The 18,538-nt window shown below is 45.4% G+C and overlaps 1 protein-coding gene across 2 annotated transcripts; it reads right to left on the bottom strand.

The window, feature by feature from the left end:
* Positions 1–4,292: 4,292 nt before the first annotated feature.
* LOC123144805 (60S ribosomal protein L35a-1) lies at positions 4,293–6,427 on the bottom strand. 2 transcript variants are annotated; one of them, XM_044564054.1, is made up of 4 exons: positions 6,261–6,427; positions 5,943–6,171; positions 5,803–5,847; positions 4,293–4,552 (listed from the first exon to the last, which is right to left on the bottom strand). In XM_044564054.1, exons 1-3 carry the CDS (start codon positions 6,326–6,328, stop codon positions 5,806–5,808), a joined length of 339 nt encoding a protein of 112 aa, XP_044419989.1. In that variant the 5' UTR covers positions 6,329–6,427; the 3' UTR covers positions 4,293–4,552; positions 5,803–5,805. The 2 variants fall into 2 exon arrangements, with proteins under 2 accessions (XP_044419989.1, XP_044419980.1); XM_044564045.1 differs by having other exon boundaries at positions 4,293–4,555; positions 5,804–5,847.
* Positions 6,428–18,538: the final 12,111 nt, after the last annotated feature.

Genomic DNA, 18,538 nt, shown 5'->3' with positions numbered 1-18,538 from the left:
CCAGGTCGACTGGAAGGTTGCTTCTCTTGTGAGTCTCCTTGAGGAGGGTACCTTTGGGCAGGTCTATGACCCTACCCCAGGTATATGACTTCATCAACCGTCTCGGCAATATCTATCGCTACTTCTATCCATTTGATGTAGGGATGCTGATAGTCTGGGCCTAATACCAAACAGACCTTGCAGCCAAACCTAACATCTGAGACCTGAGGTCCCAATCAGGACGCCTGCCAGGTATGGGGCACCCACCAGTCCGGCGCACTCCTTAACCAGGACGCCTGCCGGGTATGAGGCCGCCTCCGCCACCTGCCATCAATCCATCTTCAATGATGTACTGTTGCATCTACCTTGCCCGGTTTAGCTGCCGTCGACGCCACCACGACGCCAGACAACGCCATCATCCTGCGTCCATCATCACACACCCACCAGCGAGACCCCGCTGCTCCATGCCGCCGAGGCCCGCCGTCGTCGACGCGAGAGAAGGCACGCCACACCACCTCATGCCTCTTCCATCCGGCAGCGCTCCATAAACGATGCCCCCAATAGGGAACACGACACCGCAGCGCCGCCATCGTCTGATCCAGTGATCTTAGGATTTCTCCCGGAGCGGCACGAGCAGGTTGACGATAGTTGCTTGACGATGCCTTCATCAAGGTAACGACGTAGACGCCGCCGTCGCCCGCCATGACTGGAGTCTGCTCGGATTTCACCGGCGACTATGTCTCCCCAACTCGCCGCTGGTGCTAATAGTGGGATCCAAGATCCGTCACTACCAGCCTGGCCAACCGCCTTCAGTGGAGAAGGCAGCCACCACCACCATGCCCGGGCCAAGAGACCCGGACGTCCTCGTGCCGCGAAGATTACCCAGGGGGATCTCCTCTTACCGTTGTCGAGACGAGGCGCAGCCGCAGTGGATCTCAATCTAAACCCCTCGGGCCCGGATCAGATCTCATCCGCCAGACAGCTGCCGGAGATCTCCTGGCCACCGCCAACCCGCTGCGCACTGCCGTCGGAGGAGAAGGGAGATGGACGCCGCTACCCCCACGCGTTACCGCCGGCTGAGGACCGCACTGCCGCCGCCGCCTCACCACAGGGGCTTCGCCCCGCGACGTCCTCAGCGACGGCTGCGGTAGAGGGAGGCGATGGAGGGGGAGGGCTGAGGGCGGTGTGGACGGGGCCTCCCCGGGGGCGGCGCAGCGCCGCCGCCTCGGGGGAGAGAGGTTGTGGCAACAAACTGCGATAGTGCATTCCTTTTTTGTTATTTACCGCCGCTGCTTAAACAACAACTTGTTGCGACATCCTAACAAGTTGATAGGGTATGATATGGTTGGGTGATAGGCTGATAGCTGGAGATTTGGCCGGGAGTGAGAGCAAGGTATAGTGCCACCAACCATGCATGTGATCACGTACACCAATAATCAAGACCAAAGCAATGCATGAACGGGTTCATAAACTAATAGTGCAACCTTATATGCCTTTTATGCGTGCCGCGCCTTCAAATTTGTAACGTAGAAACACAGTTTTTTTTTAGAGAATCTTTGCCCACCATTTATTTTGGAGCTGTAGTTTTGTCTCGATTCTATGGGGTCTGATTCTTCGTTGGGCTCGGCTGCAAGAGGTCGCCCTTCAGACCAATCTTCCATTACGAGATCGGTGGCAAAACTCTAGAGATAGAGTTCAGGGATCAAAGCGAAAATACTTGAACACTTTGGTGCTGCTTGTCACCGGGAGCATTTGGCGGGAAAGGAATGGCAGGATCTTTGAGAATCAACACACCGCCGCTCGGTGGGCCAGGGTGGGCCAACAGTGAACAGTTCATGTAAATTTACTTTTAGTATTATTTCCTACTTCCACCATTTTAATACAAAGTTAGTACAAAGTTGGGTCATTTATTTTGGAACAGAGGGAGTAGCTTTCTTTTTTACTATTCTCTCAAAAAAGCATTTTTGTACTGTGGTACATGCCATTTTCCAATCTCAGGGCGTCCACCCTCTACATCTGCCATTTAATTTTAGCATTATTTTCTACTCCCTCTGTCTCACAGTGTCAAAAACGCTCTTACATTACGAGACGGAGGGAGTAGCGCCCTCTTATTTCCGTACGCTGGTGCATTCCAGAAAAAAAAATCTAATGATATATAGAAAATACTTTATTTAACCGCAATGTACAGAAAACCCTATCACGAGTTCATGACCGAAACCGACTATTGCTACGACAGCCATACTGATTGCCTTTTTTCTCGGATGCATACTGCTTGCTCCACACAATGACACAATATCGTCTGAAGCTCACACACACCCGCGCTTGAGGAAAGCTGGTCTCAGTTAATATTATCACTCCAACAAAGAAACAATAACAAACTGATTGATTGACGCAAAGTGATAAGAGACGACAAGCAGTAACAAACTTCCAAAATCGCCAACAAGAAATAAATAAATCGTCTACTTTTGGTCGGTTGGCCGTCAAACGATATCAATCTCCCCCATGCCAGCTCTGGTGTCGTGGAAGATCACCGAACAGACACCTGTTACTCGTCATCGTACGCCACCGGGCCCCACCACAGCAGTTTCGACTTCATAGCAACAAACCAGCCAAGGTCATTCCACGAACACGCCGGAAAAGATCTGACTACCTCAACCAATGTCGTGTCTCCTACATCGCTCCCTGCGATACCATTGCCACAGAAGCCTCGGCGGCAATGTTCTGCCCCTGCTTTGTTATGAGTGTTTTCAGACTTCCTGCATCGGCGTGTGATGAATTAAGGATGCGTAAAGGAAGATTTGAAACCTTATAGGAGAGACTGAGGAAGAGATTAATTGACTCGAGTGAGCAGTATATGTCTTCAGGTAATAAAGATATCTTAATCAAATCAGTAGCTCAAGCTATTCCGGCTTATGTTATGAGTGTTTTCAAACTCCCTGCATCGGTGTGTGTGTGTGTTGAGAAAGGAAAGAGAAAGATGGCCTGGTTGAGCTTTAGAGACATGAGGGCTTTCAACCAGGCACTCCTTGCGAAGCAAGCTTGGAGACTCATGGATTCTCCAAGTAGTCTATGTGCAAGGTTACTGAAAGCTAAATACTATCCATCGGGGCGTCTATTAGACACTCTGTTTTCTGGTAATGGTTCAGCAGTGTGTGGAAAGGTATTTTACATGGTCTTGAACTGTTGAAGAAAGGAATTATTTGGCGGCGGGTAGGTGATGGGGCTTCCATAAGAACTTGGAGAGATCCTTGGATTCCTCGGCCCTCCTCCTACCGACCCATTTCGCCGAAGCGTAACTGTCTCTTCAATCGTGTATCTGACTTTTTTGGATGGAAATGGAGCATGGAGATTGGATCGATTGCGTGATCATTTTTGGTTTATGAACATTCAGCATATCCTAAGATCCGAACTTCTCCAAGACAGCGATCGGATTTTATCTCTTGGTATCTGGAAAAGAGTGGTATTTTTACAGTCAAGAGTGCTTATAGGCTAGCTACGCGTCACAACACCGCACGGTCCACCCAACACGCCTATGCCTCGCCCAGCACGCGGCCACCGCTGCTCGGCCCCTTGCACGCCCCTACCGCGCCTCATGCGCAGATGTGCTACGCGCCGCAGCCTCACTCCAGATCCACGGCACACGCAGCACTGTGCAACTGCAGCGTCGCAACGCCTCTGGCCACGCCGCCGTGTCACGAGCCTCCCTGGCCGTGACTGCCACGTTGCACGCACCCCTGGCCATGGCCGTCGCGCCACCACGCACCTCTGCTCGCCAAGTGGCCCCGCGCCACGCACTTGCCTTAAGAGCGAGAAAGGGCCCGCCGGCCCCCAAAGGCGGCTGCGAGGGGTGGAACGACGGGATGTGGAGGAGGTGCGGCGGCTAGGTTTCACCCCCGGGTCGCCCGCAGCGGGAGTCGTCCTTACACGAGGAGTAGCTTGTAGTGCCATCATTACAACACAACACAGGTATCAAGCACAAAAAAGTAACGATGCAAACTGAACGAGATCATAAACTAATTATAAATGAACGAGATCATAAACTAATTGTATAACCTTAGAGGCCAGAAATGTGCTTCTTTCATGATCGACTGGGCCAAAAACTAAGTTATTTCCGTCTTGCAGCTATGCAAGCTTACCTAGTGACACACAAAAACTTGAAAAGTTCAAGTTCGATGATACAATCGCAGACGGGTGCGACCAAAAACTGACTGTCTTGCCGCATGCAGTATTCACTAGCGAATCACGATTCCCGACAGAAGACACTCACCTAATCACACTACACAAGCATCAAAAGCTCATCAAACAAAACAGGGTTGAGAAAACCTCATCTCAATCAATATATTATGGATCCTTCATTTCGAGTTACATGACATGAAACTAACATTCTACTCCCTCCGTAAACTAATATAAGAGCGTTTAGAATACTAAAGTAGTGATCTAAATGCTCTTATATTAGTTTACAGAGGGAGTATTAACTAAACTCTTTCCAAAATCTTTGGTTATAAACCTGTCATCAAACTGATAACAGACATCCAGGAAGCCAGCTACAACTAAATAGAATAGGCAAAAAAAAAACCTGCAAAGAGAAAGAGAAGCACTTGTGAGTTCTCACATTTCTGGGCATGTGATGCTTGTAAACAAGGATTGGAACTTTCAGGAAAAGAGACTACATAGTGATATCATTGTAACATAAAACACAGGTAGCAAGTAAAGATAAAACACGCTGTGATCTTAAATACATTGTATTAAGGCAACGATCCAAAAGCCCATCTAGCTCATAATCCCTATTTCTGGATTCTAGACTGAGGGGAACGATATGCAATCCAATGCAAGGAATAAAACATCTCAAATACCTAAACAACACAAGTATACAATGGTACAACAAGCAAATTAATCTTACTGCATGAGTGATACACTAACGAGAAATAACAAATATGGGGGTCATTGGAGGCAAGGCTGTGAAGAATTGGTCAAATGAGTATCAACCAAAGCACATCCTCGTACTATGAAACCACTGCACTTTATATCGGGCCCCAACTTCCGAGCACCCCACAGAGAACCTGCAGGTATTTCGAAGCTAGCAAAAAGACCTTCCCTCAATTGGCATGGGGCCCTTGAACGTGCATAACAATCAGATGCGAAAAACAGAAATAGTTCATGCCTAGAATTCTAGGCTTGACTATGCGTGAACTGATTTCACAATATTTACCAACTCTGATGCCTTGGAAACACTGATGGGGGAACCAACACAGTTATCTGGTTCAATACATCAAGTTCACAAGGGAAACAAAGACAAGTTGAATACTCCAGAGACTAATACATCACCAAGAGCTACCAAAATCAAACAAAAACGCAGATTGGAATAGATGATGCTACAAATGTATACACGATAGTACAGCAAACAAATCTCACCATTCGCTACATCCTAACTATACATGCCACGATTATAAGGGTTGTGATTCAACAAGTATGGGGGTCACTGGAGGCAAGGCTGCGAAAGACTGATCGGTGAGAAATCATCGACCAAAGCGCATCCTCGTACTATGAGACCACTGCATTTTATCTAGGGCCCCAACTTCCGAGCACCCCGCAGAGAACCTGCAGGTATTTCGAAGCTATTGAAAGAGCTTCCCCCAAATGGCATGGGGCCCTTGAATGCTCACAGCAATCAAAACGTATAACAGTCTATGATAAAATCATTTCAACACTTTGAGACACAAATTAGGCCATGGTCGTAGGTATCTAAATGGACAACAATCACTGAAACAAATACACATTATACGTGCGTAAGCTACTGAAGAATTAGTATCAGGACACATTCTACCTTCAGGTGCTGCTGGGGTACATGAAGACGCGGACCTTCTTGCCCTGCAGAGCAAGAATCACCCAACAACACCAACATCAGCAAAGGGCACGACAGACCACGATGATGTGCAAAGGCGCAATCGAGTGAGAGACTTTACCATGGAGGTGGCGGGGAGGTTGGAGCGGAACTGCGCGCGCACGACGCCGGAGTTGCCGTGGGGGCGCGTGACCTTGCCCCAGATGCAGCGGACGGTGGTGCCGCTGCTCTTGGTCTTGGCCTTGTAGACGTAAGCGATGCGCTTGCCGGCGTAGTAGGACACGTCCTCCTTGGTGTTCACCCCCTCCACCTGCAGCAGCGACGTGCCCTCGTACTGGTTCGACTTGGACCTGCGCCGCCGCCGCCGCCGCAAAACCAGGTGAGAAACCTCGCGACGACAGCACTGATCGACAAACGGAGAAGGGAGATGGCCTGTCACCTCTTGTAGCCCAGGATGGTGCCCCGCACGTAGAGCCTGACGCGCTGGCCCTGGCGTCCCTGCACCATTGTCGCCGCCGCCGGTCGCCGAGGAAGGTGGTGGTGGGAAGTGGGGGGAGGTGGCGGCGCGGAGGAATGAACCCTAGAGCACGGGGTTTTAAAAGTTTCTGGCCGTGGATTGGACGGTCCAGATTGCGTGGCATTGGGCTAGTGATTTGTGTCAAGATCCCCGAAGCCCATGGCCTTGTTGATCTTTTTTGCCCTTTTTAGAACCACTGGGCCTGTAGATAAAAGGCTGAGATAATGGGCCAGCCTGTCTCCGTGTGGGCTATAGTCATCACGTATAGCATATGTTTTTCAGTCCAAACATGGTCTTGACCCATCCTTTTTAAGAAATTTCTTATCATCCAAAAAAATGTTCTCACAGTTTTAAAAAATGTTACTTATCATTCAAAAAAAATTACAACGTGTATTTGAAAAAAATTTAACACATATTAAAAAAATACTCAAAGCAATGTTTTCAAAATGTTAATAATGTATTTGAAAAATGTTAAATGTGTATAAAAATGATTGAGATGTATACAAAATATGAAGAATGTGTATGATTAAATTAGGCATCAAAACATACATTTAATAAAAATGTAATCATGTTTTAAAATTGCTAAACGTGTATAAAAATATGTTCCTAATGCATAGGAGAAATGGACAATGTGTTTGAAAAAATTAGACATGTGCTGAAAAAAACTGAAAAATGAGTAAGGAACGTAGAAAACCAAAACAAAACCGACACATAAAACCGAATGAAAAGAAATAAACAACGAAAAGAAAGAAAGAATGAGAAGACCAAAGATAACCTCTAAAGAAAAATCGAAAACCCCACAAAAAACCCCGATGAAAACCAACACGGGAAAAAAAAGAAAGAGAAAACAACATGCGCTTAAAAACTGCTCCCGCAAGAACCCATATTGGGTCATCCTAGTAACACTATGTTTTTCTCTCCAAGCATGGTCTTGACCCATCCTTTTAAAGAAATTTACTTCTCCCTTTTTTTTTCTCCCTGGTGTGTTTTATAAGGTGCTAGGGAAAGGGATCTCATCTTCCGTTTCTTCCTACACCAACCCTCGACCACATCACCCATCCCACTGCATTGAATTTGCTCTTTGATGCCCCAAACTGCATGACCTCTCAGTCAATAACAAATTTATCATGTATCATCTTCCTAGGAACTCCCCCCATCTAACCCAACATAATGTTTTGCCTTTGTAATGATAGTGGATCCCAAAATGTAGGTCATGAAAAAAGGAACCCAACATAAAATATTTAATGGATTTGCATTGGCATATTGCGTACAGCCTTGTCTGGTCATGACACATGCCTAAGAATTCTCCGCAACTTGTTATTCGGGGTTAGATATTTGCAATGTAAACTGCTTGTCCTCGTTGGATCTCCGAGTAGGAGAGTTTGTAGTAGGGAGAAGAGAAGCATTGTAAGGAGAGGAGTGTGAAGAGAGAAGACAACGGAAATCACGATAACCTTTAGAATTATGTAGCTAGGGCTACATTAGCCCTTTGGGTACAAACAAGCTTTGCTTATTCTCCTCAATGCGAAGACATGCTCATTAGTCCTGCTCGTGTCATTTTTCTATTACAACTTTGCTAGGAGATATGTGGTTTGAGATGTGCTTCTACAATCAATGATATTAATGACAAATTCGGTTAAGTTTTGGATATTGTTGAATATATATGATCTATTGGTGCGTGCTTAGCTCCGTTTGTAGTCTTCATATAGCACACATTTTCTTGCATTACTCTATCGGGGAGTTGTAAGACGGATATACATTTCTGTTTGGTTCATAATTTGTGTGGCACTCTTGTAATATTTACTGATTTTGTTAGTGAAATTGGAGATGTACACTTTTATCGGAAAATGAGTCGGATAAGGAGAGCGCGGTAAGGAGATATCCATTGTGGGATTTTTCCTCGGGTACATTTTAATACTAAGGTTTATGTGGAGTTCTTTCTTTTAGAGTCATGTATAATGTGGAACTCTGCCAAGTGTCAGCTAAGTGTGCAAGCTTGATTCCCAATCTTGAATGGGGTGTTTGTTTTCCTGTAAAGAAATATCTGGGTAGATTTAACCTTGTACTTAAGCAAACTAGTCATTGGCATACAATCATTTTGTGATTCCTGGAACAATGGATGTGTAAATGCTCACCCAACACAAAACCCAAAGTGGGCTTGTGACCTGAACTCGCGCAAAGATATAACCTTGGAATTAAGCAAATTATTCGTTGGCTTGGAATCCTGCAACTGCAAACTCGGAGGGTACAATCTCGATCCAAAAACATGTATTTCTCGGTGAATTTTCTGGTGAGAAACCAAATATTTTACAATGACCTCGAAGACCGTTGTCGCTTGTTTTGTTCCGGACATTGTGTGACTCTGGCTCAGTCAATTAGTCTAGCCTCCCTTCAAAGTAAGACATTTTCTGGACTCCGCCAGGGTCTCATTCAAAGGAAGGCATGGGCTTTTTCTGGACTCCGCCTGGGTCTCATTCATAGGAAGGCATGGGAGTAAGACTTTTTCTGGACCCGGATGGGTCTCATTCGAAGCAAGGCATGATATGATCCTATTGGTGCTCACTTAGCCCGTTTTAGTGTTGATATAGTCAACATTTTCTTTCTTACATTACTAAATATGCTAGATGTCGCAAATAAAATTATTTCCTTTTTGTTTCCATTTTGTTCATAATATATGTGTCTAGACTCTAACGTTTAACGGTTTCCGTTGGAAAAATCAAGGATAACCATTCTTTCTCGATAAAAAAATGGTTTAAGGGTAAACACTTTAACTGAACTGCAAAAGCTAGCGTCTTACATTTTGACAAAGAGTGCTAAGAAATTTCGTTCTTAGGTTGGCGTGGAGCTCTTTCTTTGCATGAGGTGGAGCTCTACTAAGTGTCGGTTTGCAAACTACACTCACAAGTGTCAAGTCTCCTGGAATGGGACGTTTGGTTTTCCTAGATATAATAATCTGACCACGTCTACATGTAAACATCAAAGTGGACTTGTCATACACGCAAAGATTTAACCGTTTAACTAATAATCAAGCAAATCATTGCCATGGAATTCCTCCATTCCAAAATTATGATAGTAGAAAAATATGTACCACTCGGAAAAATCGTTGGTCTGGATGGAAATATGCTCGCAGATACAAACGAATTAGGCAAGGAATTTCCACGCAAACAGACATTGTAATTGTGCGCTTAGTCTCTGAAGTCATGTAGCGTCGGCGATGCGTGTGGAACTAGTGACCACATGTCGACTGTATTGTTAAGATCTTATACGATACTAGATACTTAGGGAGTTGCTTAGAAAAGTAACCCGGGTTTTTTTAAACACCAGTGTCTACAAATAAGCACGGGCCATTCTTTAAGCACCTTCCCTAAGCGTATTGCAACATCTAGGCTTCTCTAACAACAATAACATAGGCATTCATGTCATCATGTATAGTGGATTATATGGATTTGAACTGGTCATTAAGTTACTGATTTTTCGGCGTCTCATTATAGTTAAGTGGCCATCACAAGTCTGAACCTGTCATGTCATGGATGGAGAACATTTTGCGTATGCGCGTCTAGCTTAGCTATACTAGCTTGGAACGGGTCGGCAACATGGCGATTTTTTTTTCTTTTTGAATTGTCACCGGGCTGGTTTGACAGTTGCGGTGGCAGAAGAAGACGACAACCAAGGATATGTAGCCAGGAGAGGTCGGACTCAAGTTGCCGGCATATGTCACGGTCTCGGTCTCCGGAGTCCCTGTTGTACACCTACGTACGGTACGTCGTCGTGACACAAAACTGACATGGTAAAATGGAATTAGCACGGAGTAACAGTCAACTTCTTTTTGCCTGAAAAGCAACAGTCCACTTGGGAGGTGCGTACGAAAGAATAAAGGGGGCTGCCTATTTATAATCATCCGCATACTGAATTTGTAATTTGGTTGAGTCGATTTATGAACGAAGGAACAACCGATTTTCCGGCGTCTTCCTGACATTGGTAATGCACCATAGACCCGTCCTCCGCCACCCGTCGAACCGTTGTGGACTGTTACTCACGAATCATGTCGCTCACTCGCACCCGCCCTAGCCCAAGCCACCGCCGCCACCCCGACCATTTCTCTACACATCCCTCCTCCCCATCTCTCTGGTGCCGGTAAGCACCCACTGCATCGTCGTCTCCACCGGCGACAACATGATTAGCCACATCGTCCCTATCTCTGGCTCGGTCCTACCTCGCCCTTGACGGAGACACCGCAGCTGACCCACCACCTCGCCCTCTTCTTCAACAAAATCGACCAACCGCGATTCTAATTTCAGGCAACTGGTCAATTGCAACCGCGAAAAACAAATTTATGCTTCACTGTCCATTCCCTAAGGAAAAGGTGCTTGGCTAGTCATACAGAAAACAGGAGGAACAACCACGTACATGATCTGAAAGTTACGAGCATCTGAATATCTAGTGCTGGTATCCCGAAATTGTACATCTACGAGCTACGTCACTATGGTACAAAAAAACGCCCGATCGACGTGGTCAAAACATGCGTGAAGAGGCCGGAGATAGCTAAGCTAGTAGTTCTCCGGTATGGTCGCGAGACGAGGCCTCCACGCAACCTCGCACGCGCTCATCACACGGTCGCCGCCGGCGAGGACCTCCCCCGTCCTGGATTCACTCTCCGCGGCGGCCTGCTCTTCCAGCTTCGCCATGAACTCCGCCGCCTCCTTCCTCGTCATCAGCACCTTCAACCTCATTGTTGAGTATATGTGTTATGTGCATATTGTGTATTGGGCCCACCTCCTAGTTTCTGTATAGTTGAGGTCCGTGGCCCATCTTTGCACATCATATATACGTGCCTATGCATGGAGAGCAATACATCGTGCAATTCACATAATCTACATGGTATCAGAGGCAAGAGGTCTTGAGTTCAAGACCCGGCTGGCGCAATTAAAATTGCAGCCCACTTTCGGTCCACGTTTAGGCCCGAGGGAGCCACACGTGAGGGGGAGTGTTGACGTATAATGTGTTGTCTAGTCTCTTCCATCAGATCGGTCTTTTGGTTGCATTGGCTAGAGCATGCACTTCTACACTCACCCCGCCGTTCTCCACGCGGTACTCCACCTCCTTCTCCTCGACGACGTCCTTGGCCGCCGCTGGCCGCTCCTTGCTCTTCATCATCTTGGCTCCGGCAACGGTGGCATCCACCACCCTGGTTTCCTTGCACATGTGTGGATGCGGCAGGACGTTGCCCATGTTTGCGCAACCAAGGTCGAGTTCTAGAGAGTGAGGAGGAGGTGATCGTGGGCGTTTGTGTGTTTTGGTTTCTGAACGACACTTCCGACTGTGTTATACATATAGCGATCAAGGCGCCGAGGTGGGGTGGGGGGACGAACTGACAGAGCAGATGAGACACAGAGGCGGCCCAAGGAGACTCGTTCAAAGATGAGAGGGCATTCCTTTTTTTAGGGGTATAAACCCCACTTTATTGATAGCAAGGAGTACGGTTTACAGAAATGACAAATGGGTCATGGGGAGATCCCTTCCACAAGTGGCATCCCACAGCTAAAGAAGAAAAAACTTAGCTAAATTGGAAGCATCATAGAGCATAATTGGTTTGTTGCCAAAAATTGGCATATGCCAATGTTTGGCATTGTGCCAAATATTGGCAACTACTTGGTTGATTACGAGGTATTTTGCTCATCTCACAGAAAGTTGCCAATAGTTGGCAAGTCTTGGTATTGCCAATATTTGGCAAGCCAAATATTGATAGCAAACCAATTATGCTCATAGTTCATACTACGCCCTTAAAAAAAACCCGCAGCTAGTGAAACCTCTCGCTCGAGCACAAATCTCCTTGATAATAGCATTGTACCTTCCTTATGTACTTTTTTTTATCTCAGAAACAACTGCTTTCGTATCACATGCAATAACGATTCGGTCTAGAGATAAATCAACAGCGTGAGCGAAAACATCATGGCAGACCAGTGCCTCCAACGTCGATGAGAGGGCACTCGATTGATCGGTGTGGTCATATGAATTGCGACATGATAGTGGATCCAGAAACGTAGGTCACACAAAAAGAACACGACATAAAATCTTCAATGTATTTGCATTGGCATATTGCTTACAACCTTGTCTGGTCATGACACATGCCTACGAATTATCTACAACTTATTATCTGGGGTTAGATATTTGCAACGTAAACTGCTTGTCCTCATTGGATCTCCGAGCAGGAGAGTTTGTAGTAGGGAGAAGATAAGCATTGTAAGGAGAGGAGTGTGAAGAGAGAAGACAACGGAAATCACGATAACCTTTAGGATTATGTAGCTAGAGCTACATTAGTCCTTTGGGCACAAACAAGCTTTGCTTATTCTCCTCAATGTGACCACATGTTCATTAGTCTTGCTTGTGTCTTGCTAGGTGATATGTGGTTGGGGATGCACTTCTACAATTAATGATCTTAATGACAAATGTTCCTTAATTTTGGATATTGTTGAATAATATGTCTATTGGTGCCTGCTTAGCCCTGTTGTGGTTTTCATATAACACACATTTTCTTACATTATTCTATCAGGGAGTTGTAAGAAGGATATACATTTCTCTTTTGTTCATAATCTGTGTTACACTCTCGCAATATTATTAGCGAAATTGGGGATGTACACTTTTATCGGAAAAAGAGTCGGAGAAGGAGACCGTGGTAAGGAAATGCCCATTGTGAGATTTTACCTCGAATACATTTTAATGCTAAGGTTTATGTGGAGTTCTTTATTTTTGAGTCTTGTTTGATGTGGAGCTCTGCCAAGTGTCAACTAAGTGTGCAAGCTTGATTCCCAATCTTGAATGGGGTGTTTGTTTTCCTGCAAAAAATTTATCAAGGTAGATAACCTTGTAATTAAGCAAATTAGTCATTGGCATACAATAATTATGTGATTCCTCGAACAATGTATGTGTAAATGCACATGGAACAGAAAACCGTAGTGGGCTTGTGATCCAAGCTCATGCAAAGATTTAACCTTGTAATTAAGCAAATTATTTGTTGGCTTGGAATCTTGCAACTGTAAACTCAGAGGGTATAATCTAGATTGGAAAAACATGTATTGCTTAGTGAATTTTCTTGTGAGAAACCAAACATTTTACAATGATCTCGAAGACCGATGTCGCTTATTTCGAACATTGCGTGGCTCTGACACAGTCAATTACTCTAGCCTACCTTCCAACTAAGACTTTTTCTGGACTCTGCTGGGGTCTCATTCAAAGGAAGGCATGGGACTAAGACTTTTTCTCGACTTCACCAGGGTCTCATTCAAAGGAAGGCATGTGAGTAAGACTTTTTCTGGACTCCGCATGGCTCTCATTCGAAGCAAGGCATGATATGATCCTATTGGTGCTCACTTAGCCCATTTTATTGTCGATATAGTCAATATTTTCTTTCTTACATTACTCGGTATGCTAGCTATCAGAAATAAAATCATTTCCTTTTTATTCATAATCTATTTGTCTAGACTCTAACGTTTAACGGCTTCGTCAGTGAAATCAGGGATAACCATTCTCTATTGCTAAAAAACTGGTTTAGGGAGAGACAAACACTTGAGCTGAACTGCAAAAGCGTCTTACATTTGAAACAGAAAATGTATTTCCTAAGAAATTTCATTCTTAGGTTGGTGTGGAGTTCTTTCTTTACAAGGCCGTGCATGACGTGGAGCTCTACCAAGTGTCGGTTTGCAAACTAGACACGCAAGTGTTAAGTCTCCTCTCGAATGGGACGTTTGGTTTTCCTAGACATAATAATCTGACCTCGTCTACAAACATCAAGGTGGACATGTCATACGTGTTGGAAATATGCCCTAGAGGCAATAATAAATTAGTTATTATTATATTTCCTTGTTCATGATAATCATTTATTATCCATGCTATAATTGTATTGATAGGAAACTCGGATACATGTGTGGGTACATAGACAACACCATGTCCCTAGTAAGCCTCTAGTTGACTAGCTCGTTGATCAATAGATGGTTACAGTTTCCTGACCATGGACATTGGATGTCGTTGATAACGGGATCACATCATTAGGAGAATGATGTGATGGGCAAGACCCAATCCTAAGCCTAGCACAAAGATCGTAGTTCGTATGCTAATGCTTTTCTAATGTCAAGTATCATTTCCTTAGACCATGAGATTGTGCAACTCCCGGATACCGTAGGAATGCTTTGGGTGTACCAAACGTCACAACGTAACTGGGTGGCTATAAAGGTGCACTACAGGTATATCCGAAAGTGTCTGTTGGGTTGGCACGAATCGAGACTGGGATTTGTCACTCCGTGTGACGGAGAGGTATCTCTGGGCCCACTCGGTAGGACATCATCATAATGTGCACAATGTGATCAAGGAGTTGATCACGGGATGATGTGTTACGGAACGAGTAAAGAGACTTGCCGGAAACGAGATTGAACAAGGTATCGGGATACCGACGATCGAATCTCGGGCAAGTACAATACCGCTAGACAAAGGGAATTGTATACGGGATCGATTGAGTCCTTGACATCGTGGTTCATCCGATGAGATCATCGTGAAACATGTGGGAGCCAACATGGGTATCCAGATCCCGCTGTTGGTTATTGACCGGAGAACGTCTCGGTCATGTCTGCATGTCTCCCGAACCCGTAGGGTCTACACACTTAAGGTTCGATGACGCTAGGGTTATAAAGGAAGTTTGTATGTGGTTACCGAATGTTGTTCGGAGTCCCGGATGAGATCCCGGACGCCACGAGGAGTTCCGGAATGGTCCGGAGGTAAAGATTTATATATGGGAAGTCCTGTTTTGGTCACCGGAAAAGTTTCGGGCGATATCGGTAATGTACCGGGACCACCGGGAGGGTCCCGGGGGTCCACCAAGTGGGGCCACCTGCCCCAGAAGGCTGCGTGGGCCAAGTGTGGGAGGGGACCAGCCCCTAGGAGGGCTGGTGCGCCCCCCACAAGGGGCCCAAGGCGCAAGGAAGAGTGGGAGGGGGCAAACCCTAGTCCAGATGGGCCTTAAGGCCCACCTAGTGGGCTCCTCCCCCTCTCTCCCCTCTTGGCCGCCCCTTTGGTTCCCATCTAGGGCTGGCCGCCACCCCTAGGGGGTGGAAACCCTAGAGGGGGCGCAGCCCTCCCTTCCCCCTATAAATACATGAGGTCTAGGGGCAGCCCAACACACATGAGAACTTCTCCTCTCGTTGGTGCAGCCCTGCATCTCTTCTTCCTCCTCCTCTTCTCCTGTGGTGCTTGGCGAAGCCCTGCAGGATAGCCACGCTCCTCCACCACCACCACGCCGTTGTGCTGCTGCTGGATGGAGTCTTCCTCAACCTCTCCCTCTCTCCTTGCTGGATCAAGGCGTGGGAGACGTCACCGGGCTGTACGTGTGTTGAACGCGGAGGTGCCGTCCGTTCGGCACTAGGATCTCCGGTGATTTGGATCACGACGAGTACGACTCCTTCAACCCCGTTCTCATGAACGCTTCCGCTTAGCGATCTACAAGGGTATGTAGATGCACTCTCCTTCTCTCGTTGCTAGTTTCTCCATAGATAGATCTTGGTGACACGTAGGAAAATTTTGAATTTCTGCTACGTTCCCCAACATTGGCATCATGAGCTAGGTCTATTGCGTAGATTCTTTGCACGAGTAGAGCACAAAGTAGTTGTGGGCGTTGATGTTGTTCAATATGCTTACCGTTACTAGTCCAATCTTGTTTCGACGGTATTGTGGGATGAAGCGGCCCGGACCGACCTTACACGTACTCTTACGTGAGACAGGTTCCACCGACTGACATGCACTTGGTGCATAAGGTGGCTAGCGGGTGCCAGTCTCTCCCACTTTAGTCGGAACGGATTCGATGAAAAGGGTCCTTATGAAGGGTAAATAGCAATTGGCATATCACGTTGTGGTTTTGCGTAGGTAAGAAACGTTCTTGCTAGAAACCCATAGCAGCCACGTAAAACATGCAAACAACAATTAGAGGACGTCTAACTTGTTTTTGCAGGGTATGCTATGTGATGTGATATGGCCAAGAAGAATGTGATGAATGATATGTGATGTATGAGATTGATCATGTTCTTGTAATAGGATTCACGACTTGCATGTCGATGAGTATGACAACCGACAGGAGCCATAGGAGTTGTCTTTATTTATTGTATGACCTGCGTGTCATTAAACAACGCCATGTAATTACTTTACTTTATTGCTAACCGGTAGCCATAGTAGTAGAAGTAATAGTTGGCGAGACAACTTCATGAAGACATGATGATGGAGATCATGGTGTCATGCCGGTGACAATGATGATCATGGAGCCCCGAAGATGGAGATCAATGGAGCTATATGATATTGGCCATATCATGTCACTACTATATAATTGCATGTGATGTTTATTATGTTTATGCATCTTGTTTACTTAGAACGACGGTAGTAAATAAGATGATCCCTTACAACAATTTCAAGAAGTGTTCTCCCCTAACTGTGCACCGTTGCTAAAGTTCGTCGCTTCTAAGCACCACGTGATGATCGGGTGTGATGGATTCTTACGTTCACATACAACGGGTGTAAGACAGATTTACACAAGCGAAACACTTAGGGTTAACTTGACAAGCCTAGCATGTACAGACATGGCCTCGGAACACAGAGACCGAAAGGTCGAGCATGAGTCGTATAGTAGATACGATCAACATGAAGATGTTCACCGATGATGACTAGTCCGTCTCACGTGATGATCGGACACGGCCTAGTTGAATCGGATCATGTAATCACTTAGATGACCAGAGGGATGTCTATCTGAGTGGGAGTTCATAAGATGAACTTAATTATCTTGAACATAGTCAAAAGACCTTTTGCAATTTATGTCGTAATCTCGCGCTTTAGTTCCACTGTTTAGATATGTTCCTAGAGAAAATATAGTTGAAAGTTGAAAGTAGCGATTATGCGGACAGTAGAAAGCTTATGTCCTTAATGCACCGCTCAGTGTGCTGAACCCCAAACGTCGTTTGTGGATGTTGCAAACATCGGACATACACGTCTTGATAACTACGTGATAGTTCAGTTAAACGGTTTAGAGTTGAGGCACGAAAGACATTTTTGAAATGTCGCGGAACATATTAGATGTTTCGAGGGCTGAAATTAGGATTTCAGGCTCGTGCCCACGTCAAGAGGTATGAGACCTCCGATGATTTTCTTAGCCTACAAACTAAGGGAGAAAAGCTCAATCGTTGAGCTTGTGCTCAGATTGTCTGAGTACAACGATCACTTGAATCGAGTGGGAGTTGATCTTCCAGATGAGATAGTGATGTTTCTCCAAAGTCATTGCCACCAAGCTGCTAGAGCTTCGTGATAAACTATAACATATCAAGGATAGAGATGATGATCCTTGAGGTATTCGCGTTGTTTGACACCGCGAAAGTAGAAATCAAGAAGAAGCATCAATTGTTGATGGTTGGTGAAACCACTAGTTTCAAGAAGGGCAAGGGCAAGAAGGGATACTTCATGAAACGGCAAATCAGTTGCTGCTCCAGTGAAGAAACCCAAGGTTGAACCCAAACCCGAGACTAAGTGCTTCTGTGATAAGGGGAATAGTCACTAGAGCGGAATTACCCTAGATACTTGGTAGATGAGAAGGCTGGCAAGGTCGATAGAAGTATATTGGATATACATTAAGTTATTGTGTATTTTACTAGTACTCCTAGTAGCACCAGGGTATTAGATACCGGTTCGGTTGCTAAGTGTTAGTAACTCGAAATAAAAGGCTACGGAATAAACGGAGACTAGCTAAAGGAGAGTTGACGATATGTGTTGGAAGTGTTTCCAATTTTGATGTGATCAAACATCGCACGCTCCCTCTACCATCAAGATTAGTATTAAACCAGAATAATTATCATTTGGTGTTTGCGTTGAGCATAGACATGATTGGATTATGTCTATCGCAATACGGTTATTCATTTAAGGAGAATAATGGTTACTCTATTTATTTGAATAATACCTTCGATGGTCTTGCACCTAAAAGAATGGTTTATTGAATCTCGATCGTAGTAATACACATTTTCATGCCAAAAAAATATAAGATAGTAATGATAGTACCACGTACTTGTGGCACTGCCATGTAAGTCATATTGGTATAAAACGTGAAGAAGCTTCATATTGATGGATCTTTGGACTCACTCGTTTTTGAAAAGTTTGAGACATGCAAACCATGTCTATTGGTGCAT

This window comes from Triticum aestivum, chromosome 1B (genome assembly GCF_018294505.1).
Source record: "Triticum aestivum cultivar Chinese Spring chromosome 1B, IWGSC CS RefSeq v2.1, whole genome shotgun sequence".
NCBI lineage: Eukaryota > Viridiplantae > Streptophyta > Magnoliopsida > Poales > Poaceae > Triticum > Triticum aestivum.
Note: the sequence above shows the minus strand (reverse complement) of the source record. Positions and strands in the feature narration are given on the sequence as shown.

What these genes read in the sequence shown, in the direction of transcription:
- LOC123144805 (XM_044564054.1), bottom strand. Translation starts at nt 6,328, where the DNA reads ATGGTGCAGGGACGCCAGGGCCAGCGCGTCAGGCTCTACGTGCGGGGC. An exon ending in ACCATCCTGGGCTACAAGAG is followed by an intron (nt 6,172 to 6,260) that starts GTGACAGGCCAT and finishes GCGGCGGCGCAG; the next exon opens with GTCCAAGTCGAACCAGTACG. An exon ending in ACCTCCCCGCCACCTCCATG is followed by an intron (nt 5,848 to 5,942) that starts GTAAAGTCTCTC and finishes CTTGCTCTGCAG; the next exon opens with GGCAAGAAGGTCCGCGTCTT.